This window comes from Bufo gargarizans, chromosome 3 (genome assembly GCF_014858855.1).
Source record: "Bufo gargarizans isolate SCDJY-AF-19 chromosome 3, ASM1485885v1, whole genome shotgun sequence".
Classification (NCBI taxonomy): domain Eukaryota; kingdom Metazoa; phylum Chordata; class Amphibia; order Anura; family Bufonidae; genus Bufo; species Bufo gargarizans.
The window spans coordinates 337,655,818-337,672,851 of NC_058082.1; the positions used below are offsets into that span (position 1 = coordinate 337,655,818).

A 17,034-nucleotide genomic window follows, 5' to 3' on the forward strand; every position below is an offset into this window, starting at 1 on the left:
GGCGCCACACCCTGTGAATGCACTCAATAAATGGATTCACAATCTGACGCCTACCGGGCGTGGTTTTGCTCCTGCCAGCTATCACCCAACATTGGGACCCAAGGGGTCCAGCTACCTTCTCCTTTTGTACTGCGTCACCTCCTCTGTTTTATTGGCACTGACTGCACCAACCTACATTTCTGTACCTCAAACGCTCACTAGAGTTGTGCCCAACATCAAGACGTGAGCAAAATATATGCCCCACTGAGGGATTGTGTATCCTATGAGCGCCTCCTGCCATCCATTGCTATTGCTCTAGGATGTGACAGGTCCTCTTATGGAGCTACCTGTAAAATGTGTAATACATATCAATCCCTTTAAATTGTGGCCATTTCTGTCATAGAACCTAAATGCTCACAATTAGACCTAACATCTTATTTTAGTTTAATCAGTCACAAATAAGATTTGAGTCTATCGCTGTAATATATACGAAGGAACGCCAGAGACCTGTTGTTTGCCCTAAGGTGAGTGGCACCAGAGTTGTCTGACAGTCAGTCTCCCTCCATAGGATTCACATTCGGATGATCACTTTCAGAGGGATGGGGTCATAACCAGCGGCTGAAGCAGCCTCCAGATGGTAGTTATCTCATCTTTCTGTTCAGCATTATTCCATTTTACAATCTTCCTGTTCACTGGATACTAATTTGTGGGATCTGTATTTAGAAATGTACGCTAATACAGACTTACTCCCTTACAATGAATCCACATAAACATTCATAGTTCATGTCAAGAAAATAATAACCTTTTTAACGTCTACTAAATGTGCACACTTCTGTGCAGCACCTTAATTCAACATGTTTGTAACTTCTATTAATACAGGTTAGACGGAGTTTGGCCTGATGGCTTATTACCTGTCAATAATACACTACTTTTCAACTACCCTCTAACCCACAATGTTTCTGGGATTTACATGTGCAGAGTGGCCAATGCTCTTGGTTACAAAAGTGACCAAAAGATCATCACTATTTTAGGTGAGTTGCTCTGGATTCTTAATCTATGTGCTCTACTTGTCATTCTATCTTGGTTAAGATGCATGGTATATCGGGGGGCACCATTATACTGAATGCATTCTGTTAACCCGATTTTTATTTGGCACCACTTTCTTACAAGGTTCTTAAATAGGACCTTTTATGGGTCCAGACTTTAGAAACTAAGTATGAGAGTATGTAGGGCATACACCTCGGATCTAATAGCAGTTCTATTTTTTTCTGGGCACCGCTCCATTCACCTGCTGTGGCCCCCGTTGTATTCTCCCGCCTGGTATGCATCGGTACAGGGAGGAGGAGACTGCCCTGTTTCTCAATGGGTGTCTCCTTCTCCCTGGTTGTAGTACTGTCCAATCGCAGCAGAGAGCGTCCCAGCCAGGGAGAAAAAAGCCTCACCTTCTCCCTGACTGTGACGCTCTCTGCTGCGATTGGACAGTACTACAACCAGGGAGAAGGAGACACCCATTGAGAAACAGGGCAGTCTCCTCCTCCCTGTACCGATGCATACCAGGCGGGAGAATACAACAGGGGCCACAGCAGGCGAATGGAGCGGTGCCCAGAAAAAAATAGTACGTGCAGTTAGATCCCCACTGTATGCCCTACATACCCTGATACTTTTTTTTGTATAGTCTGGACCCATGAAAGGTCCTCTTTAAGTAAAAGCAGTCAAGTCTAGTAAGTCAGTCCACACTGCAGTTTCTTCAATGTATAATTGATTGCAGGTACAGTTATGCATAATAACTATCATTTTCTAGCGATATTTCACAATGTAAGTCTTTTCTTAATATTAAAGGGGTTCTCTGAGCCTGTCAAATGTGTATTTCAGCTAACCTGTGTAGCGAAGTAGTTTTAGCAGTATTTACCCATCGATCCCGGTTGGGTTCACATGACCGTCTGGCTGGCTGCATGCTCTGACGTCCTGATCGGATATTTCAGTTTCCCTGGTCCGCTGCATAAGGCCTCATGCACATGATCACTCTGTGTTTTGCGGTCCGCAAATTGCGGATCTGCAAAATGCGGATGCCACTCATGCGTTCCACAATTTGTGGAATGGAATGGCCCATCCATAATAGAAATGCCTATTCTTGTCTTCAAAACAGACAAGAATAGGACATGTTCTATTTTTTATTTTTTTATTTTTTTTTTGTGGGGCCATGGAACGGAACAATGGATGCGGACAAACGCAAAAAGTGCGGCTCGGATACGAACCCATGAGGCCTAAGGAAGGCCTCATGAGGCCATGAGGCCTAAGGAAGAAACAGGAGCACATTCAGTTGGGACATCAGGGGAAGTACCATTAGCCAGTCAAGCAGTTACGTGCCCCTAGTTGGACTCTCAGAACGATGGAGGGGTAAGTACTACTGAAATTGTATTGTCTCCACTGGTTAGCTGAAGGAACCATTTTAGGTACAGGCCCAGAGAAACCTATTAAAATAGGTTTACATCCAGGCATGCAATCTAACAGCTTAACTTCAAGGCTTGGAATAAAGCCAATTAAAATGTAAATTAGCACGTATTAAGGCCTCCCTTAATGTCCTACAGTGGCGTGTATCAGAGGAAAGAAGGATCAGGTATTTTTTATTTCATCGTGCCTTTTCTTTTAATTTTTTTCATTGACGTTAAGGAGATGCCAGAGGTGCTAGCAGCTCAAACTGGCCATGCATTCGAGATTGTGGACATTCATAAAGGCACCTTTTTATGACACATACAATCAAGACAGATGCTGACCAATGGCAAATATTTTCCCAAAAGTTCATCTGCCATTTTCCGTCTTTTTGATTTGGTTTTAATGTATCAAACTGTCTTCCGCAAGCTTCAAGTCGTTCTGAAAATGGCCATCTGAAATCCCTAATGTGTGTCTAGCTTTATTCTAGCTAGAAACGTGTCGGAAAACTATGCTAGGTTATACCAGATAAAGTTGTGTGAGGTGAATTGAAGCCATTTGCTGGGATCCCAAAATGTGATATATAGATGCAGTGATGTGCCATGATATAAGGATATAGAAACTTTCCTAGTATTTAAGGGGTATTTCTATGTGGGCTATGTATAGAATGTTTATAGGATATATCATAAATGGCTAATAAGTGCGGGTCCCACCTCTGCATCTCTCTCAGGACAACAGGACTCCATTCCTGAGAAATAAGCAGTTCTTCACTGACCATTATGACATATCCTATCCATATGCTATGAATGTCTCAGATAGGACAAACCCTTTAATTTGCTGAGTTGACTAGTCATGTAGAGTGTGAAAATAATAATAATTTCTCTTCAGAAAGCAATGTAGGTAGTCAGTTACAAGCCTAGCAACTAATGGGGAATTGGGATCGTGGCTGCCTTCATCTAGTTTGTAGTATTGGATCACCACCTGGTGGACAGTTCTGGGTACTTGATTATTGCTCAGACGCTGGAAATGCCACCATATAATGCAACTATATGAAACTTGCAAACATTTCTGCAGCTGCCCCACTCATCTGTGTTGAACTTTGCTACATGTGAATATGCCCACAAGGGGTGCGTGGTTGAGAAAACCCACTTTCAAATACCCCATAAGAGAATTCTGAGATGACAGAGGGAGATCCTCTAGTCAGGCGGGAGGGGAGAGATGCTACCAACATGGGCAGTGCCTTGTCCTCTGTGACACCGACAACCAGTTGATTTGAATTGACACTGCAATATTTAGTGCAGAGAAATGAATTACTGCAAATAACTGTAAACAAGAATGTTCTATTCATTGACCAGAAAAGAGATCTTGAAATGGTGAGAAAATTCATGATACAATAGTTAAGCTTTATTTTTCTAAGATCTGTGTGGAGTACACCTGTACTATGTAGATCAAGCGCAACCACTGCCATTAGTCTAAATGGACCTCAAGTTGCTCATACACATTAGATTTCGGTGGGACCAGCCAGAAACCTCCCAGCAGCAGATGTCGCCGGAGGGAAGGATTGGGCAGCTGGACTTTAACATGCCTACTACTAGTGGTGTCTGCCAATGGTCCACTCTCCCTATTGAGAACACTCGCAGCCTGAGTGTGCACGTGTATGAGGCTGTCTAATGTGTATGGCCAGCCTTAGTATATGGAAACTATCCCTTCATATAACTCTCTACCAGCTGTAAAAGAGATTCAGCTGAAGTGTTTGGAAGTTTTCCTAATAGGAAAGTGATAATAGATGAAAATAATCTGATATGATTTAATATATGGTAAGATTTAGTTAAGAGGGCTTCATTCTGAGATGAAATTAGCCACACACTGACACATGGATATTAGTGTATATGTCACTGTCTCCTAAAAGTCTGCATTATTTAGCAAGATATTCATGGCTTGTAAGGCAATCCCTCATGTCCTTGAATTACTGTGCAACCTAATAGCATTAGCTGTGAAGAAGTGCAATATGAATATCCACTAGTCACTTTGATGCTATAAAACATGGCACACAATTTTTCTTGTTGTCTTTCAGACTATTTTTAAATTTCAAATAAAAAGATTATAAAGAAAAATCTTGTACATTTTTGACATCCAGAGGCCTTAGATGTATGAAAAATTTATAAATCTCTGCTGGTACGTTTTTGTACCTTACTGCTGCAGCACATTTCAGTATGTAAAGGCTAATGTAAATATACATACAATCTTAAAGGGGGTGTCCATTTTTAACCAAAAGCTTAGAATGGTATGCAATAACAGGCTGAGTAATACCCTACCAATTCTTGTGCCACTGTTAAAAACTGACTATGCAATAGTTTCAGTGGAAATAAAAACTAACCGCTGGTTTGAGCATATTAAGGTGTTACTACTGCATGTACAATAAAATACCTTATTTCTTGCTGTAGTCTTCATTTTTTGTTTCATGGTTTCATTAGCGATAAAATCCACTTTTTATCTTGTGCAAATTAGTGTCCAAGGTGCCCAGAGGGGCATTATTATCTTACTCTGGAGCCCAGTAACTGCCCCCTACAGTGCCCAGCCCACCTTCCTTTAGAGCCCAAGCACGCCTCTTCCAGCATAAGTAACTGCCCACACCCAAATTCTTTGCCGCCGCCCTTTTCACTGATGGTTGCTAGGAGATGTTGTTTGTAAACCTTCACTTTTTTATCACACGCATGAAAAAATGCATCAAAATGCATTCCACCCGCGCGGGAAAAACTGAACGCAATTGTAGAAAAAACTGACTGAAGTTGCTTGCAAAATGGTGTGAGTTTCACTGAACGCATCCGGTGCCAATCCGTCACGCTGGTGTGAAAGAGGCCTAAGGGTGCTATTTTCTATGTACATCCGAGCTGTGGTAACTACCATGGTTCCAATTACAGAGTACAGCCCAGCAATTAGCGGTAACTGAAGTACACTTACTGCAACTTGGCCTCGCATGTAATAGTATCCTAAGGCCCCTTTCACACAGGCGAGTATTCCGCGCGGGTTGAACGCATTGCACCCGCACTGAATCCTGACCCATTCATTTCTATGGGGCTGTTCACATGAGCGGTGATTTTCACACATCACTTATGCGTTGCGTGAAAATCGCAGCATGTTCTATATTCTGCGTTTTCCACGTAACGCAGGCCCCATAGAAATGAATGGGGTTGCGTGAAAATCGCAAGCATCCGCAAGAAAGTGTGGATGTGGTGCGATTTTCACGCATGGGTTCTAGGTGACAGTCTATTCACTGTATTATTTTACCTTATAACATGGTTATAAGGGAAAATAATAGCATTCTGAATACAGAATGCTTAGTATAATAGTTCTGGAAGGGTGAAAAAAAATAAAAAAGTTAACTCGCCTTATCCTCTTGATCGCGTAGTTCCCGGTCGGTCTCTTCTTTAGCTGTGGGCTAAAGGACCTGTGGTGATGATGTCAGATCACATGCTCCAATCACATGGTCCATCACCATGGTGATGGAGCATGTGATCTGACATCACCACAGGTCCTTTAGCCCACAGCTAAAGAAGAGACCGACCGGGAACTACGCGATCAAAAGGATAAGGCGAGTTAACTTTTTTATTATTTTTAACCCTTCCAGCACTATTATACTAAGCATTCTGTATTCAGAATGCTATTATTTTCCCTTATAACCATGTTATAAGGGAAAATAATACAATCTTCAGAACATCAATCCCAAGCCTGAACTTCTGTGAAGAAGTTTGGGTTTGGGTACCAAACATGCGCGATTTTTCTCACGCGAGTGCAAAACGCATGACAATGTTTTGCACTCACGCGGAAAAATCACGCATTTTCCCGCAACGCACACGCCTCTTATCCGGGCAAAAAACATGACACCGTGTGAAAGAGGCCTAAGGCTAGTTTCAGATGAGTGTATTCATTCAAGGAAACAATCTCTGTGTGTGAGCAGTATTTCCCAACCTGAATAATGGTGTATGGTGTTATGAATTCCAGTCTCACTGCCAATCTACTGAACTGTAGTCACCACATTATGTGATAACAATTCGGTGGATTGGCGGTGAGACTGGAATTCACAACATCATAAACCCTTATAATTAGGGATGAGCGAATCGACTTTGGATAAAACATACTTCGTTTGAAGTACAGTATTAGTATTAGAATGTATTAGCTCAGATTAAATGTTTTTTTTTTATAGTAGAAATTAATTTATAAAGTTATTATGCAAAGTCTTGGCTAATCTGAGACAATTCATTCTTATACTGTGCGGTCCATACAGTATTCCAACAAAGTATTATTCTAATAGATTTTGGATGTTTTATTCGCTCAGCCCTAGTTATAATGTTGCACGTTCACTTCGCGGGAGCAATGTTCAGGCCTGGAAATACCTCTCACACATGAAGAGTATTATGTGGAGTGAATATGCCCATCTGAAACTAGTCTAAGGGCTCATGCACACGCCCAGCCGTGGCCGTATTGCGGTCCGCAATACATGGGCACCGGCCATGTGCACCCCTTGAAGTTTGGTGCGGAACAGAGGCATGGAAGCACTCTAGTGCTTCGTAAGGTTTCTGTCCGTACCTCCGCACCGCGAGCGCTCCATACAGTATTAGAATGTATTAGCTCAGCTGAAATGTTTTTTTTTTACTGTAGAAATTAATTTATGAAGTTATTATGCAGCTGCAGACAAGAATAGGACATGTTCTATTTTTTTATTTATAAGTTCGGGGTCGCGGACCGGAAATGCGGATGCGGACAACACACTGTGTGCTACCCGCATCTTTTCCATCCCCATTTAAAATGAATGGGTCCGCATAATTGCGGAATGGATCTGGACCCAAAGTGCGGACGTGTGAATGGACCCCTAGTGTAGATTAGTGTGCCCGATCATAGACCTAGATCTTTAGACCTTGCTCAGGTACTGCTTTGGAACTTATGGCTGAGTAACTAAGCTTTGTTTAACCTCATTTTTTAGGTGCCACCATCATTTTCCCCAAAGATAGATAAACTTTATGCAAAGTTGTACATAACTAAAATGATATATATTTCAGTTTTAGAACTATTTTCATGCAGAGTTGAAGGCATTTAGTTTATCTTTTTGTCTGTATGGATATATTCACGCAGCGGATTTTGCAGAGGTAGTTTCGGCTGTGGCTTTTCATTGAATGGAGCTATACTGGTAACAGACATCCGCCGTGGTGTTTGTCTAGACACTGTACTAAGAAAGGCCACTCGAATGGCAGAGCGGCCTATACCTGAATTTTGGCACTGAATCTGTACCCAAATTCTGGCAGGAATATCTGTTGTTAACATACCCTTATGGAAAATGATCTACTAAATTGTGTTGTAAAAAATGCGCTAACATAGTGTAGTGAAAGAAAATGCAAACGATAAAAATGTGTCGAAATGGTTGTAAAATGCCATGTTTTGCTGAAGCTTTAGTGTGCCTTGCCATGCCATTCTTTCTGTGGGAACCAGGGGAGTAAGTATGAGGGAAAGTCCAAAAGCCACTCTGAATGACCCGAGTACAGATAAGATCAATTAAACCTCATTAGTTTGTTATATCTATTTCTAATGTTACTTACTTTCCATCATCTTTTCTACATTGTCCTAACTGTTTTAACCATACTAATCAGTTTCTGATAATGATAATGGCTGCAAATTCTGACCTAAAAGCTGCCTTCTAAATGGTTTTACTGCACGGAACCAGTCAACTGCACTATTAAAAGCTCAACCATTTAGGAGTGGGATAAAATGCAGGCGTTAGAACTTCGGCTTAGCGACTCCACAGTCCTGTTAAAAAGATGTAATAGGTCATATTTAAAGGGTTAACAGGTACGAGAAAGTTTAGATGGAAGGAAAAGTAGTGCATTATTTTAATCCCAGTTTTGTTTTATTCAGTATAAATAAAATTTAGAACAGGCAGGGGTAAGGGAAGATCCTGTGCACATCAGCGATATCAGTACTGTGCAGCTGAGACTTGTAGTCCCACACAGACTGCGGCAGTTCATCTGTTTTATTTATTCCTTCTGCATCAGGAAGCTCCTTTGACAATTGTCCATATATAGTGACGTCATAGGACCTCCCTTAGAGGTCTGTTTAACGGACAGTGGCATCCGTCCCCCATAGGCTATTAAAGCATCCGTTAAACAGATCCTGCAGGATGGATTATACCAGCCAGTCAGAGGGCAAAAGCATATTCTTTTGGAGGTTTCCTGACGTACACACTAAAAGTAGAAGAAAAACATGATGTGAACCAGACCTTACATTTACAACATAGTTAGGTAAAATAATACAAAGCAGTAAAGATTCAGAACACCTGCAGTGTACATCAGTCTATGATCGCTCCACTTGCTTCCGGAGGCTGCACATAATCGTAGAAAAAGCTGCCCCAGAATTGTTGTGTTATGTATTTACTACAACAGGCGTCTCAGGAGAGGGGACATGTCCTCTTGAAGTATCATTTGTAAATACCTTTAATCATTTCCATACTATATTAGATTAGAAGAAAACAGCAATTTCGTATTAACTACAGAAAATTAAAGAAAACCTTGTTAAAGGGAATCTGTCACCTATTTTGAGCATATAAAACTGTTAACATAGCAATGTGCAATAAAGTACCTTCATTCCAGAATGTGTTTTCTTTCTTTTATTCAACTTTTTATTCAGATGAAAAAGTGATTTTTCTGATATGCTAATTAAGCCTCAAGGTGCCCAGAGGGGCGTTATTACTCTGCTCTAGTGCCCAGTTACACCCCCCTGCAGTGCCCAGCCCGCCTCCTAAGAAATACATTTACTCCCACATCCTGGCCGAACAGCGCGGCCCCCCCCCCCCCCCCTCCACTACGTCATGTAATTTATTCACCCCACCATCCTTGCGTCCTCCTTTCTTGGCATCCGAAATCCCGCGCCGCCGCAGTATCGCTGACTGCCTGCGACTGTACAATACTCCGTCTCCTGAGGCAACAGCGCTCTGATTATGTCACTGGGCTCGGCACATGCCCTGTGACACTATTGAGGCTGTTGCCCTCAGGAGCCGGAGTATCATACAGGCGCAGGCAGTCGACGATACTGCGGCTGCTCAGGATTTCAGAGGCCAAGAAAGGAGGATGCAAGGATGGTGGAGTGAATAGATTACATGATGTAGTGGAGGGGCGGCGCAGTTCGGCCAGGATGTGGGAGTAAATGTATTTCTTAGGAGGCGGGCTGGGCACTGCAGGGGGGTGTAACTTGGCACTAGAGGAGAGTAATAACGCCCCTCTGGGCACCTTGAGGCTTAATCAGCATATCAGAAAAATCGCTTTTTCATCTAAATGAAAAGTTGAATAAAAGAAAGAAAACACATGCAGGAAATGAAGGTACTTTATTGCACATTGCTATGTTAACAGTTTTATATGCTCAAAATAGGTGACAGATTCCCTTTAACTGTGAAATGCTGATCTGTTCAGGATGTGATTATTTCATCACACAGTATTTCACATTCAGGGTGGTTTTATTCTTTTATAGGTGAATACATAATTTGATTTTTAGGCATTCTACTTCAGTTACATTGAATTATGTCTGCTTGTAGAAAATGATCTGCGGGCTCTAGACATCATTTGCAGAAGGATGTCGAGAGCGGTCACTGTTTGAGTTCAGCACCTGCAGAAAAGTCCAACTAAATATAGCAAGAAAAACTCTAGATTTTCTAGTGACACACACTTCAGTGATAGATGTCCTTAAAATACACTGTGGCTTCCAGTACATTCTCTTCATGCCAGAGCTTAGCGTATGGTACCATCATTTAAAGGCAATACGTTACCTATATTTTTCCTGACATTAGGCCTCTTTCAGACGAGTGTATCCTGTGGCATGATTTCCCATTACGGACACTGCTTGATTTGCAGGAGCGCACAGCTTTAGGCCTCATGCACAGGACCGTTGTGTGCATCCGTGGCCGTTGTGCCGTTTTCCGTTTTTTTTTTTTCGCGGACCCATTGACTTTCAATGGGTCCGTGGAAACATCAGAAAATGCACCGTTTGGCATCCGCATCCGTGATCAGTGTTTCCTGGCCGTGAAAAAAAATAGGACCTGTCCTATTTTTTTCACGGCCAACGGTTCACAGACCCATTCAAGTCAATGGGTCCGTGAAAAATCACGGATGCACACAAGATTGTCATCCGCGTCCGTGATCCGGTTCGGTTTTTCCTATCATTTCAATGGCAAACTTGACTTAAGTGATTGGGATGGAGCTGCAATATCGGGCACCACCTATAGACGAGAGAGAAACTATTTCTGGGGGAGGAGGTGGGAGCAGATCCTTTGTTTTAATCTCAACCCCTTTAAAGAGGATCTGTCACTTTCCTGACGAGTCTTTGGTGACAGATCCTCTTTAAGGTGATTTAGATCTAAGCAAATCAAAAACAGGCGGAGGAAAGTGATCATCTGCTTTGTTAAGACTTTATACACAACCTCTTTTTTGAAGGTTAGGACTATGTGCAGTAAAATCATAGGATTACTGCACATGGAGCATTTCACTGTGTAAAAACGAGGTACCTGACAGCCTTGCGACCATGGCAGAACGCCCAACCAGGTTATGTATTTTCGATGGTCAAAAGGTTGCCCACTACCTTGTTTCCCATATGGAGTCATTTCCCCATGATTTGTGTGCAGTTTAGCCCTAATGAACCTGGACAGCAAAGCACAAGCTGTTGGCTGCTATACATGCATGTTCATGTAAATTTGGATCAAATGTCTGTGCTTAAAACACATTGAAGGTTTTCTATCACGTACTGCACAATATACGCGGTGCTGTTGTCTGTTGCAACCAGTTAGTTGCATATGAAATGAAATCTGTAAGTTATTATGGACAATACCAGTGTTCCAGGTTTTGTATATGACCACCATACTACTTTGACGACAGAAGCCATGTTCATTGTCATTATTAACCTTAGTTGCTAGCATATATTGACATTGTTTCCCTTTTGTCTATGTCTACTTCCATTAGATCCTCCTGTTACTACTGCTCTTCCTACAGTTGCAGAGTCCCATTCAACCTTTGATGCAGAGTTAACAACGTCCTCCAGAAAATTTTATATTCCAGCTTCAACCATGGCAACTTTTCAGGATGGCAATTTTGGCACCATTGTTGGCAGCGTAGTTGGAGGTTGTCTTTTCTTGATTCTTTTAATTGTGCTCATTGGCGTGATATACCACAGAAAAAAACAGACGTTCCGTGGTGATTATTTTACCAAGAGCTACATTCCTCCTTCGGATATGCAGAAAGAGTCCCAAATTGATGTTCTGCAGCCTGAAGATCTTGATCCTTTTCCTGACAACCTAAAAAAGGAGGTTGACATTAAAAGTAATGATCATATTTATAATGAATATCTCCATGATGATGACAACTCGGATTGGAACCATATTGTTAACTATAACCGATATCAAGAGCACTTTGATAGACCAGTCAACAATTATGCAGACAAAAATATGCCGGTTGTTTCACGGTACAACCAGAACTTCGACAATGAAGATGACTTGGTTTCCCATGTGGATGGTTCTGTCATATCCAGAAGGGAGTGGTACGTGTAGAGACTCCTGCAAGTGGACTAATGTGCATTCAGCTACATGATTGTCAGATTTACAGTTCTGATTTTGACTTTTTATGTTGCTATCTTTGTTGTTGCCTATTTTACCATATTTTAAAGCCAATCAGTCAAATCATTTCTTGCATCTACACAAATTTGAACTATGTAAATAAATGTAAAGTTTTGAAGAATAGATTTAGTAAAAAAAGCAAATTTCCAGTAAGCAAGACAAACATCGGAGCTGATTTGTAGCATAGCACTAGGGTCAGAAATGTGTTAGAACTGGCAGCAATGTCAGTTTCCCAGGTGAGCGGCACATTGAAATGTCATGTGGGGCGGTTTTGATATGCTTGTGCCGTGTAGGTACGGTAAGTCTTTTTATTAATAGCTACTATAGGTTCATCGGTACAGGAATGCTCAGTGTAGATAATCCTATGATTTTCTGCTATGGCCGGGAAACTAGTAATGATAGGAAACTGCTGCTATCAATGAAATGTACCATATCCAGTAGCCTTTAACAATCCAAACATTTATTGTAAGATGCTTCGCCACATTCGAGGACGCAATTTATTTTTGTAAGGTATTTTTTAGCAATTTTGTACTTTTTCTACAGCTCAGATTAAGTGCTGTATGTTTAGTATTTCACTTGGGAAAATACATGTTTAAACGCTTATGAGCACTGAACTACCAGACCGTGCAGATCAGATTTGTAATATTATTTAATTTTATTTCTTTATTTGCCTTGATGACTGTTTTATAACTAGAATATTAAAAAGGAATATTTTGTGTTAATGTAGCCACCAGACTTTCTATAGATTTTTTTGTATGAGCATGTTTTCATCTATCTTTTTCTTGACCTACTGATAATTTAAAGAACACTGAACACTACTTGCAGTAGTCCTCCTCATTGATATTCCCTAGAAATCTAGTTTATCAGTTTCCTAGCATCAGGTACTTTATTAATATTGCTTTTAAACTGTTGTGGTGGAATCCTGTATGAGGAATAGTTAAAGGGGTTCTCCAGGACTTCAATATTCATCTCTGGTGTTCTGACTCCTGACTCCCCCACCAATCAGCTGTTTGAAAGGGCTGTGGTACTCAGGCAATTGCTGCAGCCCCTTTCTCAGTTTGTCATGTTATGTCCCTCGCTCACTTTTTGCAGCTCCATCCCATTCAAGTGCCATAGCCTGTTCAAACCATTTTATTGGCTGGGAGTCAGACCCCTGCTGATTTGACTTTGACAACCTATCCTATACTGATGATAGGTCATCGATATTTACATCCTAGACAACCCCTTTAAGAACACAAAATTGCAGCATTTTTGTAGACAACCCTGAAGATATTTTCTTTCCTTTACTATATATATATATATATATATATATATATATATATATATTACACACACACTCTTAGTGTGGCTTCTCATTAAAGTAAATTGTAACTCCCCACCCCCAATTGGGAGAGATTTGTCAAACTGGTGTAAAGGGAAACTGGCTTAGCTGTCCATAGCAACCAATCACATTCCACCTTTCATTTTCCATTGCAGCTTTGAAAATTAAAAGGTGAAGTCTGCATGGTTGCTATTGGCAACTAAGCCAGTTTTCCTTTATACCAGGGTTGATAAATCTCCCCCAGTGTGTTATTGTGCTCATTATTCCAGTGCATTTTAGGAAGGGTTTTTACAAATAGATGTTTGATAATTTAGCTCATAGCATAGAATTAACTGCTCTGTGCTTAAGATTTTAATCAGATCTGACGTTAGAAATCAAAATCTGCAATATGGATGTATGCCAGAGATGTTGATTTTTGAGACTGGATTAGGGGAAATAATCCTTAACCTCCTTTAGCAAGTCTTAGTTGCAGGTGCTGGGTTGGATTTGCCAACTAGAGAATCCATTTAGAGATTAGACCTAAGAGTGTTTTCCTTCAGTTGACCAAAAAAGCTTCAGATTAACACTGTATAGGTTAATATGTAATTCACTAAACAAACTCCAGAGTACCACATTTAGGACTGAATTTAAGTGTGAATGAACATGGGACCTTCCCTCAGTGATTTTCCAGTCAATAGTGCCAGTGATTATTATGTGACACTTTGGGAATCAAACATGAAATTTTTTGGACTGTGCTTCCTAAATTTATTGGGGTTATTCTATGACTAATGTAAATATGAAAATCAGCCATCATATAGTACATGACAATCTCTTTCTAACAAAGCTAGAACCAGCTCTGTACCTCTCATGGATCCAGAGATCTCCTAATTCATTGCTCTGCTAGGGAGTGTCTTTCCTGGTACAGCTCAGGAGACGTGTCTATTCTGCTGCACTTCTCCCGATTACTGCTCAGGGGGCAGTAGAAGGATGAAACAGAGCATGTGCGGCCTTCTCAGTGAGCAGGTCAAAGAAGTAATTAATAAAAAATACAACAGGTGGCGCTATACAGGTACATTGTATTGAATACCTCAGTGGGCTATGCTAAATTTTTTGTGACATTCAATTACAGAAGTATTCAGAGCCAAGTGCTGGATTGAAAATTGTAGAATATTTTTCATGGGACAACTCCTTTATGTGGCACATAATGCTTCAGTTTATAGCGATTTCCTTTTGTATAAGCCATGTTGATGGAAATACTGTTGAGTTTAATAGAGCTATAATTAAGGTCTTGTTTACTTTACTTTTAGATATGGAAATTGCATCTAGTGGTTCTCTCTGCGTCCGTTTTATAAGTTCAGAGAACGACGGGAGTTCTAAAGAGTGAGAACTACAAGCAGCGTTCTAGCTCTCAGCTTCCTGTAGCCCTGTGTGTATGATTTAGAGAGGAGTGGGACATTGGGCTTGTTGTATACTTATCCTATCAATGTAAATGTTATTTTGTGGACCACAACACTCGCATTGTTCCTAGAGACTCATTTGCATATATTAAAACATCATTTTTCTCAGTAATGCGGGCACATATGAAGATGGGACCAACACAGATGCCTTCAGCTGCCAAGTGCACATGTCGCAGGTCAGCCAGTTTCATAGGTCCAAATCTGCTAACGGATGCCCTTTAATTGTGGGTAGACTAATTTATGTGGAATGGACATCTGAATCCTTGCCTGCCCACTCCCCAGTGTACTCATTGACGAGGGCTGCCCTTAGAGGTAGACACAAAAAATGGATTTAAACAACACCTATTGCAGTCAATGGATGTCTCATTGGTGGGCACCAGCAATTAAATCATTTATTATCTATTCCTGGAGTGGGAAAAACTGCTTCAAGGGCAAAAAAGTTATATGAAAATCACAATGTATGAGATCTGCCAAGCCTCTTTAGGGCTAGTCCAAATCTATTCATAAAATGTTTTCCTTTTTCTGTTTTATCCCTTCTTTTCCGATTAAGAATATAAAGACTGACTGACTTTCATACCTTCCGCCACCCAGTTTCAACCATTCTGTAGGTCTCATAGACTACAGGAACTCATTACCTTTGTACTAAATGTGATTTAGTTTGGTTAAGGTATAGTTATACCTATGTACATTACATTTCACTCATGTATAGCACACATATAGGGTAATTTTAGAACTTGCTTAGTTGCCCATAGCAACCAATCAGATTCCACCTATACATTTTTGACAGCTCCTTTGGAAAATGAAAGGTGGAATCTGATTGGTTGATATGGGCAGAAAATTCAGTTCTACTTTACAACAGTTTGATAAATAACCCCAATAGTCTTCACTCTGGGCCTGGCTGGTTATTCCCTCCCCTTTATTCTCCCAACCCCTGGGTATTGCTGATTTAGGGCCCAGGCCTTGTATAATGCATCACCTGGAGTTTTCTCTTGTGCTGTTTCATTTAGAAATAATCTGAAAAGTCCTGTCCATGTTCTTGCCTAGAGCTTGTAATCTTTTATGATTTGTCTGTTCTTTATATAGGGATGTTGTATGAGGAACATTTACTATTCTATTTATGCCACTTTTGTGGCTTAATAAATTTGCAGGTTTTGTTGCTCGCCATATTTGCGGTAAAATCTGTGACATTTTCCCCTTCATACCACTTTTTAGAAGTAGCGAGGGCAGGGAGAGGGCATCACTGTAGGTCCACCGCATTTATCTTTATTCACACCAGTTTTCTGCCACTAATAAAGACTGAAATCTATGGCAGTTAGGAGCCTGCAGTAGATTTTAGAATGTCTCACAGCCAGCGGAAACATGCACCAAATCTATGAGAGGCCCTTGCCTCTATATAAATTTGTCACATCCTCCGGTGGCACAGGAGGAATAAAGACTGGCATGGAAGACACCAGTCTTGATAAATGCCCAACTGAATTTAAAGTATGGACCTGCCAGTGGTTCTACTTGGCCAAATGTACATCACCATGGTACTCTATGGTAATTTGTTTGATTAAGTAGAATCACAAGGTGCTGCAGCCATAATACAATATGTTAAAATGTGACCATACATGGTTGTGTTAAACCAGCTTGAGTAGAAGTTGGGTTCAGAGACTGGTAACACAGACTGTAAAGTTAGTCTTATTCCATTACAGCTTTGGCTACAATTTATACACATAATGGTAACTTAAATAAATAGAGGATTAGGACCTCAGTTACTTAGTTACAACTTTGGAAACCAATATGGATAGCCAACACAGAGTATTGTAATTGCTCATGGCAATGCTATTTTCAAGGTTTAGTACTCACTCTCTCTGCCCTTCTCATTCTCTCTCCCTCTCCTCTCTCTCTCTCTCTCTCTCTCTCTCTCTCTCTCTCTCCCCCTCTCCCCTACATAGTCCATCAGATGTTGTTTTACTTGTACATACTGTATGTGTAGCCTTTGCAAGTCTTTGCCAATATATATGAATAAGATGGGCTACAAATAATCTTGGTACTGTTCCTGGATGGATGGTTGTACTTTGTAGAATTATATTGTGTGCTGTGCACTGTAGACTGTACTAGTACATATGCTTTGGGTCCATATTAATAGGCTTATAATTAACACATTTCAGAAAGGATTATTGATTGTTAATGGGATGCAGATGGTCTAAGTGCCTATAAATGAGGGTGCTCTTGCCACTTTG

General features: G+C 40.8%; 1 protein-coding gene across 1 annotated transcript in view; it reads left to right on the forward strand.

Moving 5' to 3' along the window:
* NECTIN3 (nectin cell adhesion molecule 3) overlaps positions 1-16,765 on the forward strand; it is an 85,607-nt gene extending 68,842 nt beyond the window's left edge. The window contains exons 5-6 of the mRNA XM_044287452.1: positions 859-1,010; positions 11,403-16,765. Of these exons, the coding sequence (XP_044143387.1) occupies positions 859-1,010; positions 11,403-11,986 (736 nt within the window). The 3' untranslated portion in view covers positions 11,987-16,765. The remainder of the gene's footprint in view (positions 1-858; positions 1,011-11,402) is intronic.
* Positions 16,766-17,034: the final 269 nt, after the last annotated feature.